This window comes from Balaenoptera acutorostrata, chromosome 1 (genome assembly GCF_949987535.1).
Source record: "Balaenoptera acutorostrata chromosome 1, mBalAcu1.1, whole genome shotgun sequence".
In the NCBI taxonomy this organism is placed as follows: Eukaryota; Metazoa; Chordata; class Mammalia; order Artiodactyla; family Balaenopteridae; genus Balaenoptera; species Balaenoptera acutorostrata.
Window position 1 is genome coordinate 35,260,893 of NC_080064.1, and position 20,137 is coordinate 35,281,029.

At 51.7% G+C, this 20,137-nt stretch overlaps 1 protein-coding gene across 1 annotated transcript; it reads right to left on the reverse strand.

Moving 5' to 3' along the window:
- Nucleotides 1–9,297: 9,297 nt before the first annotated feature.
- CLDN19 (claudin 19) lies at nt 9,298–15,202 on the reverse strand. Its single transcript, XM_007164648.2, has 5 exons — nt 14,784–15,202; nt 13,356–13,520; nt 13,163–13,247; nt 11,216–11,368; nt 9,298–10,487 (listed from the first exon to the last, which is right to left on the reverse strand). Exons 1-5 carry the CDS (start codon nt 15,004–15,006, stop codon nt 10,439–10,441), a joined length of 675 nt encoding a protein of 224 aa, XP_007164710.1. The 5' UTR covers nt 15,007–15,202; the 3' UTR covers nt 9,298–10,438.
- Nucleotides 15,203–20,137: the final 4,935 nt, after the last annotated feature.

The window sequence follows — 20,137 nt, forward strand, 5'->3', positions numbered from 1 at the left end:
CTGAAGTGACTTCAGGGGATATAAACGGCTGGTGCCTACTGCCTCTTCATTTTAGTCTTTTTCCCCTGTTGAGAGCCAGACATTAAAGACTCGGACAATCAAAAGCAATCACATATATGGGAGAAATTAGAAAGTCACTGCACATGCACAGGCTGAGAAGAGACCTGAAAATGCCTTAAATTTACACCTCAAGCTGATGGCCCAGGGACAGCCTAGAGCAAAAGAGACAATACAGCAAACTCTGGAGGACAGCCTAGAGCAAAAGAGACAATACAGCAAACTCTGGAGAAGAGAGACAACCTAATGTCCAGGGTTACCACATTATTAGATTCAGTGTCAAGTTTTTAACAACAATAACAAATCATAAGGCATACAAAGAAAAAGGAAAATATGGTCCAAAGGAAAGAAAATAAACCAACAGAAACTATCCCTGAGAATGACCTGGTGGCAGATCTACTAGACAAGGATTTTAGAACAAATGTTTGAAGATGTTCATAGAACTAAAGAAAGATGTGGAGAAAGTCAAGTAAACAATGTATAAACAAAACAAATACCAGTAACAAGATAGAAAACCTAAAAAGAAACCAAAAAGCTCTGCAGCTGAAAATTACAATAACTGAAAGTATTCACTAAAGGGACTCAAAGGCAGATTTGAGCAGGCAGCAGAAAGAATCAGTGAACTTGAAGATAGGAGAATGGAAATTATTGAGTCTGAGGAACAGAAAAAAAAATTTGAAGAAAGGTGGACAGAGCCTAAGGGACTTTGTGGGGCACCATCAAGCAGACTGACACATACATTGTGGGAGTTCCAGAAGGAGGAGAGAAAAAGGGGCAAAGAGAATGTTTGAAAAAATAATGGCTGAAAATGTCCAAAATTTGATGGAATACGTGAATATAACCATACAAGAAGCTTAACAAACTCCAAGATGAACTAAAAAAGACCCACACCAAGACATACTAAAAACAAACTGTCAAAAGAAAAGGACAAAGAACCTTGAAATCAACAAGAAAAAAGCAGTTCATTAAATACAAGGGATTCTCAATAAGATTATCAGAAGATTTCTCAGAAACTTTGGAGACAGAAGGAAGTAGCTGATATTAAAAGTGCTAAAAGAAAAAACTCATCCAAGAATCCTATATCCAACTATCACAAAAGGACAGATTCCGTATGATTCCATTTATATGAGGTACTTAGACAAAATCGCAGACAGAAAATAGAATAGTGGTAATGAAGAGTTATTGCATAATAGGCATAGAATTTCAATTTTGCAAGATGGAAAGAATTCTGGAGATGGGTGGTAACAATGTTTGCACAACAATATGAATATACTTAATAGCACTGAACTGTACACTTTAAAATGGTTTAGACAGTAAATTTTGTTATGTGTATTGTACCACAATAAGAAATTGAAACATGATGGTAAAGATGCTGAGGAAAGATGTAGAGAAGAGTAGGCTTGAAACGGAAAACTATTCAATAGTTTTAGGGTCTTACAGTGATTGTCAGATTCTGTACAAAGGGAAGTTAGATGGCCTAAGGAACAAAAACTTTAGTGGAAACAACCAGTATTTAAAGGCTTTTTCATTTGTACATCATCTTTCCCATTTTTGTAAAAATGTCACAAAGCAAGATTCATGTGCTCATTATACAGTTTTTGGAGTATATATTTAAATTAAAACTTAAAATTTTTTAAAAGAGATGATATAATAATTTTAAACCAACTGTGGTATTTTAACATCTAATATTTTTTTGTTAATTTTGATTGTCATGAACAATCACTTTCACAGAACAGGAAATAATAAAAATGTTCTACTTGAGTAATAATTTTTAAATGTATTCTAAAATTATGTGAGGGCACTCTGACAAGATGACTTTTCCACTTCTGGTAACGTTGGACCAACTCTTCTGCTGAAGACTGCCAAGAACACTAGGCAAATAACGTATGCTGCCACAATTCCGAGAACTGGTCTCAGGGAAATGGGAACAAACCGACCCTGGAACTGAAGGCTAACTGTACTTAATCAAGATGACGCTGATCAGACCATTCGTCTTGATGACCAATTTCAAGATGACTGTCAGAGCTGACTGCTGTTTCTGCATGTAGCTCCCTCCCTTCACCTATAAAAGCTCTTACCCACTGATTGTCAGTAGCGGGGGAGTTGGCCTTTGAACAGGCGTCCACTCCATCCCACCCACCTCTGGTTGCCGACATCTGAAATAAAGCAAACTTTCCACCAAAAAAAAACACACTAGGCAAAATGTTTTTAAAAATCTTTCTAAAAGCAACAAAATACAACAAAATACTGAGACTCCTAGGCTAGGTCCAGGAGAGGATGGCAATGTAGAAAAGTAAGTGATTTTCAGGGCTACCTTTCCCCTGGATATGTTTGAAAACCTCAAAGAGACAACTGAGAGGCTGAGTGCTGATCTGGAAGTTTAAATATTTGCTGGTCTGGAAGAGGCAGCTGTACTGTGCTAGAGGGAAAAATTTGGAGTCCGGGCCCACCAATTGTGTGAACCCTTGTACACTACCCCATGATTTGAGTGGAGGACTTTGAATGGTTGTACCGTGGTAGTAAATTAAACCAACCCTCACATAGATTGCAACCTGACTTGGAGTCGGGTGGGGGCCCAGAAATCTCAAGCCCTAAATTGGATAAAGGTGATCCTGAATTGCTGGTTCCACTCCCCCCACCCCAGGCACCAAGCTAAAGCAAATAAAATACTATTTGTGGAAAATTATATAATCCTAGGCTTTGCATTATTTCTACAGATATTTTCCAAGTGCCAAATCAAGCATATATTCAAAGATAACTAGGTCTACAAGGAGACAAGTCATCATGAACAAGGACCAGCAGAGACAGCAGACAATGGAAAAAGACCCACAGGAAACCCAAATACCAAAAATATCAGACACAGAATGTAAAGCGACTATGTTTACTATGTTCATTAGATAAAAGGAGAAGCTTGAACGTTTTAGAAGGTGTTATGGGCTGAATTGTGACCCTCTTCAACCCAAATTCATGTATTTAAATCCTAACCCCAGTACTGCCAAATGTGACTTATTGGGACATAGACCCTTTAAAGAGGTAAGGTTAAATGAGATCACTGAGGTGAGGCTTAATCCAATATACCTGATGTCCTTATAAGAAGAGGAGATTAAGACATGGACACACACAAGGAAGGACCATGAAGGCACCAGAAGAAGAAAGCCTTCTACAATCTAAAGAGAGAAGCTTCAGAGTGAAACCAACTCTGACACCTAGATCCTGAACTTTCAGCCTCCAGGAAGGTGGGGAAATACATTTCTGTTGTTTAAGCCACCCAGTGTATGGTAATCTGTTGTAGCAGCCCTGGCAAACTAATAAAGAAGGGAAACAGAGACTGTTTAAATTGGCACAGCAGATTTTAAAAGATTAACCAGGTGGAAATCCGAGAACATAAAAATACACTACACCAAAGAAATCAATGGACAGGTTCAGAAGCTGATTAAACACAGGTGAAGATAAAATTAGGGAATTCCCTAGAGTGGTCCAGTAGTTAGGACTCAGCGCTTTCACTGCCAAGGGCCTGGGTTCCATCCCTGGTTGGGGGACTAAGGTTGTGCAAGCCACGTAGCGCGGCCAAAAAATAAAACTTAAAAAAATAATAAATAACATAAAATTAGTTAACTGAGTGATAGTTGAAGGAAATCATTTTTAATGAAGTACAGAAAATAAAAAATGTGGAAAATAGAGGATAAAACCTAAGAGATAGAGAATATAGTAAGAAAATCAACCAGTCTGTATCTGGAGTCACAGAAGAAAGAAAAAATGAGAAAATTGAAGAGATAATGGCTGAGACTCAGTCAGAAATGACTGGGGTGGGGAGAGGGGGAAACACCAAAACAAAGAGTCAAGAATCCCAAAGAGGTTAAATAAAAAGAAATCCACATCTAAACACATCAAAAATGGTACCACAATTTTTTTTTTTTTAAAAAAAGCAGGGCTTCCCTGGTGGTGCAGTGGTTGAGAATCTGCCTGCCAATGCAGGGGACATGGGTTCGAGCCCTGGTCTGGGAAGATCCCACATGCCGCGGAGCAGCTGGGCCCGTGAGCCACAATTACTGAGCCTGCGCGTCTGGAGCCTGTGCTCCGCAACAAGAGAGGCCGCGATAGTGAGAGGCCCGCGCACCGCGATGAAGAGGGGCCCCCACTTGCCGCAACTAGAGAAAGCCCTTGCACAGAAACAAAGACCCAACACAGCCAAAAATAAATAAATAAATAAATTTTAAAAAAAATTTATTTATTAAAAAAAAAAAAAAGCAAAAGAGGATATATTACAAGGAACCAGGGGAAAAAAATTACTTTCAGAGGAGAGACATTTAAGCTATTTCATTTCTCAACAGAAACAATGGATGCCAGAAAATAGTAAAATTATAGTTTCAGAGTAGTAAAATGATATCTTCAGCGACCTGAAAGAAAATAATTATCAACTTAGGATTCTATACACAGTAGGATATGAAGGTGAAAAAAAGACATTTTGAGACAAAAATGGAGAGCATTCACAAGCAGTAGACCTGCACTAACAAGCCGAAGATAATGATCCCATTTGGAATATTAGGAGATAAAAAAGGAATGAAAAGCAAAGAAAGAAGTCCTAAACCAAGGCTGCCTACCTCTGAGATGGGGTAGAAGCAAAAGCTGCCTGACACTAGAGAAAAGTAGGAAACTCATTACTAGGATCCTGAATAGATACAAAACAGAAGTCTGCTGCCTGATGGGAGGGCAGGAAACTCCCTCCCCGCAAGCCCCACTGTCATTACAAGGCAGAGTTCAGACGCTCACGTGCACAGGGCCTGTCTATGACTAAGGCTGAAGCAGAACTGAGAAAAACTCCCTGCCACCAACATGAGCCTTGCATCATAAAGCGAGCAACGGCAAGCTGCTGCTGGGGAAGGGGCAGGAGCATGGAGACAGATTCCCTCTTGTGCAGGCATGCAGGAAGTGTTGAATGCTGAAGCTCAGGAACACTAAGAAAAACTCTGGATTCCAGGTCTCAAACTAAGCACAAGGTATCAGCAGCCCACTATCATCAGAAATGAGGAATTGATTAGATGTGCTTATCAAATGATGACACAGCAGAGGAAAAAGTCATGAACTTGATGATAAGTTGGTAGAAATTCTACAAACGAAAACACAGAGAAAAACATGGAAAAAACAACAGACTATCGAAGAGCTGTGACACAATATCAAGCATGTGACTGAAGTAGCAGATGAAGACAAGAAAAATGTAGCAGAAGAAATGTTTGGAAAATAATGGCTGCAAATTTTCCAAAGTCAATGAAAGGTAACAAACCACAGATCCAGGAAGCTCGGAAAACCCCAAGCAAAATGAACACAGAGGAAAGAACACACCCAGGAACTTCATGGTCAAACTTCTGAAAACCAGAGATGGAGAAAATATGACAAGCAGCCAGAGAGAAACAAAGGAGCAAAAATAAGAACTACAGCAGAGTTTTCATTTAAAAACTACGTAAGCTAGAAAGCACTAGCATGACATCTATAAAGTACTGAAAAGGATGGGGAAGTCAACCCAGAATTATATACCCAGCAAAATCATCTCTCAAAAATGAAGGTGAAATAAAGATTTTGTTTGTTTTCATCATAGGTGAGTTCAAAGCTTTCATTTCCATCTCCATCTTTGGAGGCATTTTCAAGTGCCCTCTTAGAAGAGTGGCTTTCCAGTATTCTAGCTTTCCCTTAGACTTTTATAAAAAAACTTTCAATCTTGAAATAATTTCAAACTTTAGAGAAAAATTGCAAGAATAGGTCAAAGAATTCCTGCATGCCCTTCACTTAGATTGCCCAATTAATATTATACTGCAACTATTTGCCTTGTGACTCTTTCTTCATGTGTATTTACGCATATTTTTTTCCTGATGCCTCATTATTCTTCTAGTACTTGTGTGTAATTTCCTAAAATACAAGGACAATGTCCTACAAAACTATCTGTTCACAGTGAACTAACTTTGATATAGTACTATCATCTCAACCACAGACACCATTCAAATTTCACTGGTTGTCCCAAGAATGTCCTTTATAGGTCCAGAATCCAATCCAAGATCATTCATTGCATGTAGCTGTAATATCTCTTCAGTCTCCTCGGCCTTTGCTGTCTTTCATGACTTTGACAGTTTTCAAGGGTACTGGCAGTTATTTTGTAGAATAACCTCGATTTGTATTTGTCCGTCTTAAGCAGATTCAGTTTACGTACCTTTAGCAGGAATATCATATAAATGATGCTGTGTTCTTCTCAGTGCATTATATCAAGGGACACACAGTTTTGCCTTGTCTGATTACGGGTGGTGTTAACTCTTATCACTTAAGATATGCCTGCTATGTTCATCACTGCAAAGTTAAATATTTTGTACTTCTTAGTTAATAAATTACTCATATTACTTGGCATTTTACTGTAGAGCTTTTTCTTCTTACCCACTTATTTATTTAATTATTTATATCAGTATGGACTAGTGGATTCTTATTTTTTTATTCACGGAGTTAAAATCCATTACTGTTATTATTTACTTTGATACTCAAATTGTTTCAGATAAAGCCAGAGGGAACCCCTTTAGTCTGGCTTCTGTATCCTTTAGACATGTCACCATCATTCCTTGAGCACGTTCTTACTTTCTGGAACGAGATGATCCAAGTTTATTTTGTACTTTCCTTACCCCAGACCTCGAATTAGCCATTTCTCCCTGGAGTTCTGCTACCTTTTAGTAGAGAATGGTATTCAGAAATCAAGATATGGGTTTGCCCCTGGGGCTCATTGTTCTTGGCCTGTCTAGGGGATAGAGCTCACAGATATATGTACAGTCGACCCTCAGCACCCACGGGGGATTGGTTCCAGGACACCCAGCCCCCTCCCCCGCCAACCACAACCATACCGAAAATTCCCGGATGCTCAAGTCCCTTATATAAAATAATGTAGTGCAGTCGGCTCTCCATCTTTCCAGGTCCACATCCATGGTTACAGAAGGCTCTGTGTATGTATATCGCACACATGTACATACACACACAACTATATCTATTTCTACATTTATCTACGTATATAAAAAGCTGTGTGTTCATCCAGATACCTCCAATTCCAATCCAACTCCACAAGATTTATTCTAGTCTTCCTCGTTTCCACCTTTGTAAATCCGTTCTCTGACAACGAGAAGCCTGGCTCCCATTACTTTCAGTGTATTTACTTATTTGTTCAATCCCCTTATATGTAACCAATCTCTGACCCTGCCAGCCAAGGACTCTTCAGCTTTGCGGTGACCACATGGGCCACTGCACAGAGAGGGAGAGGCAGTGCTTCAGGTTTTGACTCTGTGATTCCATAGCATCGTGTCAGCCCTTTGATGCTTTGAAGAATTGTTTACCCTTTCCTCAACATTTTTTTTTCTTTTTAAAAAAATTTTATTGAAGTATAGTTGATTTACAATGTTGTGTTAATTTCTGCTGTACAGCAAATTGATTCAGTTCCCTCCACATTTTTAGTTGTTTTCAACAAGACTGTTGTCCAGAATAAAATTGCCTGCAATAGTCTCATAAATTGAATTAAGTATTGTTTTTATGTGCTCTATGAGGAGAAAAGGTCAGGAAGCACTGCTTTGGGTGTAGTCCATTCTCCATGTCCTGTGTTGCCTGGATCAGGTTTCGTTGTGGTTCCCCATGAGCTTGGCCAACTCTAGGCAAAATCTTAAATTGAACCACTTTCATTATATCCAGTATTCAATGGTAGCTCAGTTGCAATTCTCAGTTGAAATCTAGAAAAGGAGAAGCAACACACAGCCCTCCCTAGCCCAAACTTCAGTATGTGTAGGAGTCACCTGGAGGTCTCCTTAAAATGCTGAATCTGTTTCACCTAGTCTGGGGTGGGGCCTGAGAGTCTGTATTTCTAACAAGTTTCCAGGGAATGCGAATCTTGTGGTTGGAGAACTGTGCTCTGAGTAGCAAGAGTCTCTATTCATCACCTTTATTCCAGTGGTCAGGAGGGAGGATACTAAATTATACAACCAGTAAAACAGACATATTTTTAACCTTCAGATTTTTTTCATTTGCACACACACACGCACAGAAGAGCGGAGTGAACCCCTAAGTACCACTGGCATTTACCAATCTTATTTTATAATTTCTCCTGCCCCTGACCTTTCTATTCCTAGAGTATTTTAAAGCAAATCCAGCCATTATAGTGTTTCAGTGTGCACCTCTGACAGACAAGGCTTAAAAAAATAATAACCACAGTGTCGTTATCACATAAAATGAACAATACGTATAACCCAAAATTAACTATAATTCCTTGACATCATCTAATACTCAGTTCCTGTCCATATTCTCAGGTTCAGGCAATAGATGAGTGTACTGGTCAGCTACTCCAGCTCCCAGTTCACGCCCCTTAGCCGAACACCTCTTGCCATGGTACCTGGGCTTTCCTTCGGGGCTGAGGGCACAGGTATATCCCTCCCCAAACCGTCTTTTATGGCTTGCCAATTTCATTCTTGGAGGAACTCTGCTAATAAACAACAGCACAAGTTTAGGATCATGTCCTTTGACCCACCTTCCTGGGTCTCCTCTCAGTCCTCTAGCCTTGAGGCTGGGACAGGAAACAGGAGAGCTGGACAGTTGGCCCTGTCACAGGTTGGCAGCCGAGGTGACCGTGGTGTAGACATTTGAAAGAGGAGAGGCTGGGAGCTGGGGGGAGGGGATCAGGCCTCCCAAACTCTTCTAGCAGCAAACTCTAAACTTTTCCCAGGCATCCTCCCATTGCCAGGGCCCCACTCCGATGTTAATCAGTGTACTGATTGGGTTGTGAGTGGTCAGCTGACTCTCCAGCTCTCCAATCTCTGGCTATAGCTCCAAAAGTCTTCTCTTCACGAAGGATCACATGGAAGCTTGTTTCCGCCCTGCCTTCATGCTGCCCGCTGGCCCAGAGCTTGTCTCTCTCACAGCCTATCCCTGAAGCAGCCAGCACACTCTATCCCGACATTTTCCTACCAAGTCCCAAGCCTCTGGTGGTCCCTGAACCGCAAGAGATGACACGTGGTTTCCCAGCCAACCGCTTCCTGACCAGATAGTGAGGGCGTCCGAATCCCCCGCCTGGGACAGAGACCAGCCTCTGGGCTCCACACCCCACCTGCTCAGCGACCCCTGGAGCAGGAGCCCTCACTGTGACGCTCACTTTCTAGGTTCCAAATTTGGCATTAGTCAGGGCTCTTCTGGCTGTGTGTGACAGAAATCAAACGCACAATTGTTTCAGCCAAAAGGGGTTTATTTCTTGAGAGGGTGTGGGGATCTCATGAAACGGCCTGGTCCCAGGAAAGGCAGAGGGAAACGGGCTTCCTCTTGTCTGTCCTGCCTCTTCTTGTACATGAGACCTCCTCAGAGGGGCAAGAAATGTGCCCCCCCCCAGCCCCAAACTTCAGGCCTCAGAGAAGTGCCCTCAGTGCTGCTGACCTCAGACGCCCAGGTCCACCTCAGGCCCATTAGGTTGGGACGCCTGGGGTGGGGGGTGAGCTGGGCATCAGCTCCCCAGGGGACTCGAATGTGCACACCCAGAGCCAAGAACCGCTGCGTTATAGCGTCAGGCACCCAGAGACACTCTTCTGTAGTTCTCGTTCATAGTTCGGGGGGCAGGGCTCTGGTGACCCCACTTGGGCTCAGATTGCCCACCCCCTGCAGCCCCTGAGGCGCCCCTGTGTACGTGCAGCCGCTGCCACGCTGGGGCGCCTGTGGATGATCCCACAGCAGCTCTGCCATCTGCTTCTCCCCTCCCACCCCTACCTTCTCCTGGAGAGTGCATGCGTGATAGTCATTTTGTCTGACTTCACCTCTCAGAGGCACGTCAGGGGACAAGGCTGGGCTGTGTCCTTAGGATCTGGTGACTTGGTGGGAGATGTCCCAGGACAGGTGGTGGAGGAAGCCAGGACAGAGCTGGCTGAGGAGGGCGGGGGAAGGCAAGGGACAGTTCTTTCCAAGAGCTGTGGTCAGCTCTTTCCAGTCAGGAGAGACAGAGGGCAGAGGCCAGAGAGAGACTCAGGGTCCCGGGAGGATGTCTGGGATGGAAGAGGCCTGAGCATGAGGGCAGGGGCTGATCTGGGTTAATTTTCCCTTGACTGGGGGTCTCCAATCAAGGAGGTCCTGGTGCCAACCCAAGGACAGGTAGGGAGGTTCCTGATCAGCTTGGATGTGCTGTGTAATCCACACTGGGTCTGTCTCCCTCTCTTTGTGCCCAAGGACCCCAGGGACCAGCTCTGACCTCTCTGCGCCAGGCCCCACCCTCATCATACCAGGGACAGATCAAATGACACCACACTCAGGGCTGGATGTTCACTTTTCTTTCCAAAAGACACCAAGCACCCGGTCTAGGTGTGGCAGGGGGACAGAGCCAGGCTGGGGAACCTGGACACTACACACCCAGGGGGCCCTTGGTGGAGGCAGACAATTTAACAACTGGTCTGAAAGTCAAAAGAGAGGAGAGCTGGTTAGCGAGGGGAGCAGCAGGCAGTGGGGGGTGGCAGGGGCTATGGGGTTCAGGCGCAGGCCCGGGGACTGGCCAGTGCAGCTCACAGCAGCCCCGCCGGGGCCCATTTCCGGGGCAGGGGTGACACGGCCTGGCTTAGCCATCTGTGTGGGTGTCCATGCAGTGCTAGGCATACTGCGAGACCTGAATTCAGAGGCAGCAGGGCCAGGCCTCCTGGTCTCTCTGAACCTGTTTCCTCGTGTGTAAATCGGGGACATTTGTCCCCCGGCACTGCCTCCTTCGTGGGGTTGCTGTGAGGAGCCCATGGGCCGGGGGAGGCGATGGGGTCTGGTCACCCCAGGGCACTGGGCACCCAGCTTCTCTCTACTGCTGTGTCCTCGAGGCCCAGCACAGAGAAGACACTCACATAGCCTGTCAGTGAGTAAATAAGTGGTCGTGAAAGGGACTGCAGCTGGCTGGGGTGTGGACAGGTCTGTGCCCGTACTTGCACCTGCATTGGCCGTGCGTGTGCGCCTGAGGGCTGGGGCCTGCCTCCCACCTCTCTCTGAGTGTCTGGGTCTGAGTCTCAGAGCGCAGGGTGGGTGCCTGGGTTGGGGACAAGTTGCTCAGAGCCTAACCGAGCTGGGGGGACACCCTGCGCCCTCCCGGCCCCGCCCGGGGTGCTGCAGGGGCCGGCGGATGCTACGCGGGGCTCAGACATACTCTCGGGCAGCTGCCGAGGGGCCGGGCCGGTAGGGCTGCGGGCTGCTGTTGGATCTCTCGGGCTCCTGGCACGTGCAGCAGAGGAAGGAGCCGCCCAGCATGGCCAGGCCGGCGGCGGCCCAGCCCAGAAACAGGGCTGGACCAAACTCGTACCTGCAAGGGGTGGAGGACGCCATCAGGTGTGCCTGCGCCCCCGCCCCGCCCCGCCCCGCCCCGTCCTCCCCCGGGGGCCCCCGGCCTCCGCCCTGGCAGAGCAGAGGGCGGGCTGGACGTGGGGAGCTGAGGCTGGGGCCTCACAAGCCTCCTCGGGCTCGCCCGGTAGGTTGGGATGAGCGCTCATCCTTCCTCCCGCCCCTGCCCCAGCACATCAACACCACCCGGGGCGACCCAGCTCAGGCTGGGCTGCTCCGCGCAACCTCGAGCCCCTTTCCTCCTCCGGCCAGATAAGGGGGCGCGGCGGGGCCCGCCAGGCCCGTCGGGGAGAGGAGAGCGGGGCAGTCCTGCCACCTCTCTCCGTCACGGTCTGGCCCACGGAACTCGCCGCCGGGCTCCGGCCGCCCTCTGGAGAAGGCCAGACTCCTCCGCCGGCTCCACCTGGCACTCCGGCCTCTCCACCCACAATCCCAGCGGGCCAGCCCGGCGCCCCCCTCTGCAGCGCCCGGGTCTCCCCACCTCTGTGCCTTTGCACGAGGCGCCCCCTGCCGGAGCGTCTCGCCTCCTGTGCTCCGCCTCCAGGGCCCAGTTCAGATGCCACCTTCTCCGAAGGCTTCCCCTGACCCCAGCTCCGCTCGCCGCCTGGCGCTGACTCTCACTGGGTGGTTGATCAGTTCCTCGTTTGTCTGGCTCCCTGGGGAGCAACTTGAGGGCAGATAGCACCGGATTCATCCATGTCCCCAGGGCCCAGCACAGGGCCTGCAACTCAGGCAGCCTTGTGGAGTGTTGAAGGGACAGGAGCAAGCGCCAGCATGGCATCTCTGAGCAGAGCTACCTCTTGCTTGGCAGGTTTTCATGGCTAGAGCTGCCAGCCCCAGGGAATGAACCTCACTCCTGAAGTCTTCATTTCCTCCCCGTCTCCACTCTGCTGCCTCCTCCAGGGAGCCCTCCTGACTGCAGCAACCCAGGCATCTCTTTTCTCATTCTCCCTCCACCCCAGGGCCCAAGGCCTGTTGGGATGTTTGGGGTTGAGACTATCCCATTCTCTGCTCCCCGCAGAGCTGAGAGGTAAGGGAGGGTCCAGGCCCTTTACAGAGCCCCCTATTCGGCCCCCATACCCTGGCCTTACAAGTCCTGACCACTCTAGCTCCTAAATATCTCTGGGCCTACTCTCCACTGCTAGCCCCCGACCCCAAGCCCTATGCTCCAGACCTTTGCATCAGCACCTTACTGGCCTTGCTCCCTCCCCACCATTCTGCACACCACAGCCAGAGGGACTGTCCTGCCTTCCACACCAGGACATGGAAAAAAACCTTCCTATGGCTGCAAGGCCCTCTGCCATCTGCCCTTAGGACTTTTCCAGACTCATCTCTCCGGCCCAAAGTCACTGTGCCTCCTGCAGAAATAACAGCCCAGGCACTGTGCTAAGTCCCTTACCTGCACCATCTCACAGAACCCTCACAACCGCACTGAGCTCCGTCCTCGGTCCTAGCTGCCTTTTACAGGGGAGGAAACCAGGCACAGAAAGGTTAAGGAACTTGCCAGTCACACAGCCAGCCCATGCAGAGCTGGGATTTAAATCCAGAGCCAGGGCATTTAGCTCCTGGGGTGGCATTCAGGGCCCAGCCACAGCTGCTCCGCACTCCAGAGAGCTTCTCAGTGACAGCACCTGGGGCTCGTCTGTCCCCTGTTTCCCCCTCCAAGTGCCCTGCTGGACAAAGGCCAGTGGTCCCAGAGGGGGTGGAGTGGGAGGCCCAGCCTGTTCCCTGGCCCAAACCATGCCCTGGGGCTCACCTGGCATTGACGGGTGTGCTGGGGTTGAAGAACTCCTGGGTCACCAGTGTGGCATACCACGAGACGGCCGTCAACGTGCAGAGGCCTAAGGACAGGGCGGGGGGGTCTCAGCTCTGCTCTGGCCTCCAGAGGGCCCCCCGGGATGGGGCTACCTGCCACGGTCAAGAGGCTGGAGGAGGAGCCGGGCACTCACCCGCCAGGAGGAAGAGGGCACCCCCAGCGATGGCCACTCGGCCCTTGGCGATGGGGTTGCTATCTCCGACCCGGGTGCACTTCATACCGACGACACTGAGGACCATGGCCACGAAGCCCAGGAGCACAGCCACCACCATCAGGGCTCGCGCTGACTGGATGTGACCTGGATGGGGCGGGAGGGACTGAGCGGGGGGTGGGGGTGGGGGTGGGGGTGGGGGGAACGGGAGAAGTGGGCGGGTGGGAGGAGCCCAAGATGGGAGGGGCTGGAGCTAGAGCAGGACGCTCCTCCTGGGCTACTACCTGCAGCAGGTGTGAGGGGATCCTGGGGGCTCAGGTGACTACAGGGTGTGAGGGCAGAGTGCGGAGGCTGAGCCTCACCGTTTAACCCCACCGTTCACTCTCCCTCACAGGTTCTTCCAGGTAGTGTGTGGTGACAGGGTGGTATGAGTTCTCCCATCAGTTGCTTTCTGGCCAGGCGCCTCCCTTTGGGGCCCACCCCTCCCAGGCAGCGGGGGGCAGCTTCTCCTCAGGCCTTTCAGATTCAGCAGAAGGCGGAGCTACGGTGTCTGAGGCCCAGCTCAGCCCAGGTTGGCCCTTGGACAGGGATACCTCGCCCATTGTCCATTCCGACTCTAGTTACCTTCCCCTGCGCCCTTTGAGTCACCCATGGTAGCTGTATGCCTGCTGCCGGGGTCAGTCCCGGGGATCTGGGTCCCTGAGGGAGGCTAGATGACCTGCCTGGTCTGGCGTGGCGGGGGCCATGTGACAGCAGCCCAGCTCAGGCCCGTGCGGCCCCGGGGTGGAGGGCGGGCGGGCAGGCGGGTCAGCCCCCAGCCAGGGGTAGAGCTGCAGTGGTGCCTGTTTACGAGCCAGCTTGTCAGGCTCAACCCCTACACCCCAGGGGGAGGAGAGCCACCCGTGTGCCCAAGCGCCTGGGTGTGGACGTGCATGTACACGTGTGTGGCTGTGTCTGTGTGTGTGGGTAGGTGCACCTGAGTGCCGGCATACTTGTCTACATGGCAGGACTGGCAGGTAGGTGTGTGCGCACAGTGTGTCTTCAGAGTATGGAGAGAAATGGAGGGAAGGGTCTTGACTTAGGGCCTCTGAGTGCCGGGCACTCATCTCCTCTGACCCTCCCAGAGTCCTGTGAAAGTCCTAGTCCCCTTTCCAGATGAGGACAGAGAGGGTCAGTGACTCCTTCAAGGTTACAGTGGCAGAGCTGGCATGTGGACCCATGGCTGCTGGAACCTAGAGCCCCTGCCCCCAGCAGGGCAGCAGGCTGGCCTGGATCTTCATGAGTGCACGGGGGTGGGGGGGCAGGGGCTGGAGAGGGCAGCCCAGTGCAGACGGCAGACCGTGGGAAAGCTTGCTCCGGACCTCTCGGCCCCATATCCCACCTCCCCATCCCAGCGGGCATGAGGCCTACCTTCCAGGGCAAGCAGCGAGTCATAGAGCTTGCACTGCACCTGGCCGGTGCTCTGGGAGGCGCAGGACATCCAGAGCCCTTCGTAGAGGCCCACGGCGGTGATGATGGCGTCGCCTGCGTAGGAGGACTGCTTCCACTGCGGGAGCGCTGTGCTGGCGATGATGCCCACCCAGCCACCCAGGGCCAGGAAGTAGCCCAGGAGCTGAAGGCCTGCGTTGGCCATGGCCCAGGGGAGGGGATGGGGGTTCCAGGGCTCAGGGCTGGGCCAGGGTCCCTGCGGGGGCCGAGGTCATGGCCAGGTGACAGGAGCAGCTGGGTTGGGGGTGGGGTGCAGCAGGTGGTCAGAGGCTGAGAAGGAGAGGTGACAGCCCTGCAGTGGCAGCAGCAAAGGCAGTGGCTGCAGGCTCTAGAATGCTGGGGGAGGCCCGAGCTGGAAAGGCCAGGGGCCCGCCCACAGCCACCACCTAAGCCAGGGCAAGGTCCCCAGCAAAGCTCCTGCCCAGCCCCCGGGGGGTGGGGCGTGGGGCGTGGCCAAGGTGGTGCCCCTCCCCAGGGATAGAGAAGGGAGGGGCTGGGAGGAGTGACCCCCGGCTGGCCCTCAGGGTCTTTCCCCTAGGGAAACCCCTTTAGGAGCCTGATACAAGTGCCCTAAAATTCTCCTAATTCCTATCCCAAACACCAGCCCTGAGATGATGGACTTTGCCCTTGCACTGCTGATGTGACCCTTGGGGTTTTCTGTCCTCTGACCACAGGACAGAAAGAAAATGGAATTCCAATTTGCAGGAGGTAAGACTAGGGTTAGACACTGGGGAGAACTTTTTGGAGCGGGTTCTGAGGTCAGCTATGGAGAGACTGGGTTGGGGAGGGGTGTTGGGGAGTGGGGGGTCCTTGGTACCTGGGGCCCATGTGCATCAAAAACAGCGGAGGCCAGACTCAGCATGGGATCTGTTTGAGATCTGAGGGGGCAGAAGAGGGACCCCATGAAGGCTGGGACAGGGCTGGCCACCAGCCAGCAAGGAGCCTGTCAGGGAGGTGGGAGACAGCACCAACCTTCAGGGATCAGCCTGAAGGAAGGCAGACTGTTCAGCCCCTTTAATCCCCTTGCTGGCAGGCTTAGCAGCTCCTGCTGGGGCCTGAGGCACAGGCCCCTGAGCCCCCCGCTCCAGAACAGCCTGGTGGGGAGCAGTGGCCTCTGCACATTCCCGGGGTTCAGGCTGCCCCCTCCTAGCGCCCCACCTCCCCTCCTCTCTCGCGTCCCAGCTCAACCCCCTGGAGCAGGGGAATGTTTAACTCTCCTCGACCTCATTAGCAATCCCCTCACGTTCAGTTCGGCTCGCCAGGCGTGGGTACAGGGGAATGTCACAACCCCGCTCCCGCCAGCCCCCCGGCGCCCCCTCCAACCCCAGCAGCCCACGCGCCCTTTGCCGGACTGCACTGGGGGAAGGCAGGGTCCCGCCGCAGACCCTGGCCTCCTTGCATCCCCGACCCAGACCCCCTCCGCAGGGACAGCCCCGCCCGCTCCCTCCCTCGCATTCTTCACGTGGCTATGCAAACGAGAGGGTGCCCGGCGCTGCAGACAATGCTGCCCTGTGCGCCCGCCCGCGCGTGGGCCCTGGTATGGCCCGCGGTCCCGCGGCGGCCAGCTGGGGGAGGGGCCTGCCCTCGAGGGGGCGGTGGGCTCTGCTGGGCGGGCCTGCGGTTCCCGACTCTGCTCCCCTTCCCTCCCCACCACCCCCTCGCCCCGGCCCTCCGTGCTGGGGAGGCCCGAGCCACGTGGATCTGTGCACACGCAGACCTGCTTCCTGGGGCGGCCTGCGCGTCCCCCAAGGCTAGCGGGGCCTGGATCCGTGGTACAGAAGCCAGTCCCGAATTCGGATTCCTCTACCACGGACGGTGAGAGACTGTGCGATGGGGACGAGCAGAGGACACAGCCGGAGCCCAGAGTGGAGACTCCGGGGCCGCAGGGAGCTCCATTTCTACGCGTTTAACCGTCTAATCCTCAAGGTAGCCCCCTCACGATGGGTGTCCCTTCACGGATAAGGAGCCGAGGCTGAGAGAGGTGACCTACCCCAAGCTAGGAAGCCAGGGGCTGGGGGGCTTTCCTATCAGATCTGTCCACCCCACACCCCGCGCTTTCTCAGGAGCACTGGGAGGGGCGAGGCTGAGCTGGCTGTGGAGCCTCGCCCTCACCTCTGAAGGGGACGTCGGCTTCACGGAGTCACCGAGGGAGCTGCCCAATGTCTGGGAGAGTGTGAGGTGCGCGCAGGGGGCGGTCGCCCAGCACAGTGATTCCCGGAGGCCGGGTGTCCCTCTCCCAGCCTTCCGCAGGGCTCTCTCTGTAAGGAGGATACACGGGTCATTCTGGTCCTGAGGAGCACCTGAGTCAGGTCTCTGAGCCTCGGGATCTTCAAGGCCGCACAGAAACAGAGTGCCAGAGCCACACAGCCCTGGAGACCGGGGACTGAAAGCCCCTCCGTTGACAACTGACGAGCTGAGAGCCAAAGAGGGGAAGCTAGCCTCTTAGGGTCACACTGCTGCCCCCAGGGCCTGCTCACTCCTCCACCCTGGGCACCCCCAGGGCCCTCCCCCACACCGAGGACCCAGAGCCACTTTACGGTCCAGAATGAGGCTCACATCTCCCTCGGAAGTGCTTCTTTTTAAAAAAAATTTTTTTTATTGGAGTGTAGTTGATTTACAATGTTGTGTTAGTTTCAGGTGTACAGCAAAGTGAATCTGTTATACAGAAGCTCTTCTGTTTATCCCTTCTGTTGTTTGAGGTCTTGAGTCTGTTCTACCAAAACATCCCCTCCTGCCCTGATGGCCTTCCCTCACCAGTGTTCCAAAGCCCTTTGGAATTCAGATCCCGCTCCTGGAGTAGAGTTCCCTAACCCTGTGTAGCTTCTCCATCAGGACTCCTACCACCCCAGTGCCCCCCTGCAGTCCAGCGACTCCCAGGCATGCGGGGAGAGCAGGAAGGCTCAGGACCCACCCCAGCCTCCACTAAGAGCTAACTAGAAACCGCCCTGGGGTGTCACGCTTCACTGTTTAAAAGATGCTTTCACTTACGAGAAGCTTAGGGTTCTAGCTTTACCTCTGCCACTGAAAAGCTGTGTGATGCTAGGCAAGTCCCTTAGCTTCTCTGGCCCTGGTTCCCAAACTGAAAAATAGGGATAAAAGCATTCATCTGTCTGGGTCATGAGGGAGTTCACAAGAATCCAGATGGGCGAGAAGTGCTTTTGGAAAACATAATATGCCTGAAGAAATGTGGCTAATGAAAGCTCCGTTCCAAAAAGACTGCCTCCTGGGCCGTCTCCCCCTTGTGCCCGCACCCTGGGTGCAGGCGACTGCTGGTGGCTGACGACCCGCTGCCCCTTCCTGCCTGGCAGTGCCTGGCAGGGCGGGTGCTTTGTAGATGGATCTCTGCTGACTACTGACTGATGGGTATGAGGATGAACTGTTTCTGCCTCCCTCCCAGAGAAATCCTGGAGCCCCCTCCCTGGTCCTTTCCCACTGCCAGTCAGGAGGGTCCGACTCGGTTCTCGTCCAGCACATTCTCTACAGCCACCACCTGAAACGCTGGAGGCTCAGGAGGTGGTGCTGGTCAAACTCCCCCCAACTCTGAGTGTGACTTCCCCGTGGAATCCCAGGCTCGGAATGGAGAGGACTTGTCCAGGTGGCACAGCTAGAAAGCAGTGCAGCCAGCGGTGTGGCCACCCCAGTGTCCTGCCTGCCCCGGCAGGGTCAGGTGCTCTGATCTGGGATCTGTAATGCTCTTTGCATATTTCCTTTCACAGCACTTGGTGGGTTGTTCGTTTGCCTCCTTCCTGAGGACTGAAAGCATCTCCCAGCCCTACCACTGGCCCCATTTTTGTGTCCCACGCCTAACCCAGGGTGAGGGCATCTCTGCAGTACACGTGGCTGTCTGGTAGTGCCCTCTTCTCTTCCCCAAACAACCCTGAGCACTGGCTCTCTTTGACACCCCCGCTGAGAGCTCTGCCAGCTGCCTTGGGTGCCAGAGATGGACGTCTTCCACGTCCACATCTCCCCTGAGTTTGCTGAGTTGCCTCCCGTCCCCTCTAATGCTCCCATGGCTGCTCTCCCTTCACCTCAAGCAGACTTCCCCAGGGCTGACCTGCTCATGCCTGTGTTTTACAAACGGGCCAAGCAATCACAGCATCTCAGCCCGGACCCCGCCATCACCCCCTGCTGCTGGGAGGACTCACCCACCATAATTATATTCACTTATCCCAGTTCTGTTGCCCTTGAAAACATTTGGCCTTTCATGAGCTAAACTGAGATAGTCTGCTGTCTCTCTGGGCTTAGCATACTTTGAAATTGTGAAGGTCACCTGCCTTGATGTGGAAACTTCTTTTTTTTTTTTTTTTTAATGCTATTCTTGTCTGCTTACATTCTTTTTATGTATGTATGTATGTATGTATGTATGGCTGTGTTGGGTCTTCGTTTCTGTGCGAGGGCTTCCTCTAGTTGTGGCAAGCGGGGGCCACTCTTCATCGCAGTGCGCGGGCCTCTCACCGTTGCGGCCTCTCCCGTTGCGGAGCACAGGCTCCAGACGCGCAGGCTCAGTAATTGTGGCTCACGGGCCGAGTTGCTCCGCGGCATGTGGGATCTTCCCAGACCAGGGCTCGAACCCGTGTCCCCTGCATTGGCAGGCGGATTCTCAACCACTGCGCCACCAGGGAAGCCCGATGTGGAAACTTCTGGAAGACCAGAATCAGGCTGATGGAGTTTTCTGTAATGTTGAGTATCTCCTGTGTGCTAAGCATTGTGCCAGGCTCTCTATGAGTATTCCCTCATTGATACTCTCAGCCATCCTGGGAGGAAAGGACTGTGATCTCATGTTACTGGTGAGGAAACACACTCAGAGGTCACACAACTGCAAGTGGTGGAAGTGAGAGTCTTGCCCAACTCAGCACGTGGGTGAAGCTCGTGCTCTTTCCATTAACGTGGTCCTCTCTTCATACGACGAGTGGGTCATCCAAACAGGACACGGGATCACCAATGACTAAAGGAATAGTGACTGTCCCTATGGGATCATTCCCATGAGCATACTGTCTCTCAGCTTAAAAAACAACCGTTCCTTCACTTCACATCTCCCTCCAGCTCATCCTGCCCCCCACGGACAGCCAAACTCCTGAGAAGAGTTGTCTATACCCACCAACACCACTCATTCTCCTCCCCTTCTCACTTGAACTCACTCCAGTCTTTCGTTGACCGGAACATCTCTTGCCAAAGTTCTCCCTGATCTCCATGTCATCAAATCCAAAAGCGGGTTCTCAGTTCTTACCGTGCTCAACCTCTCAGCAGCATTAGACACCGCTGCTCAGCCCCTCCTT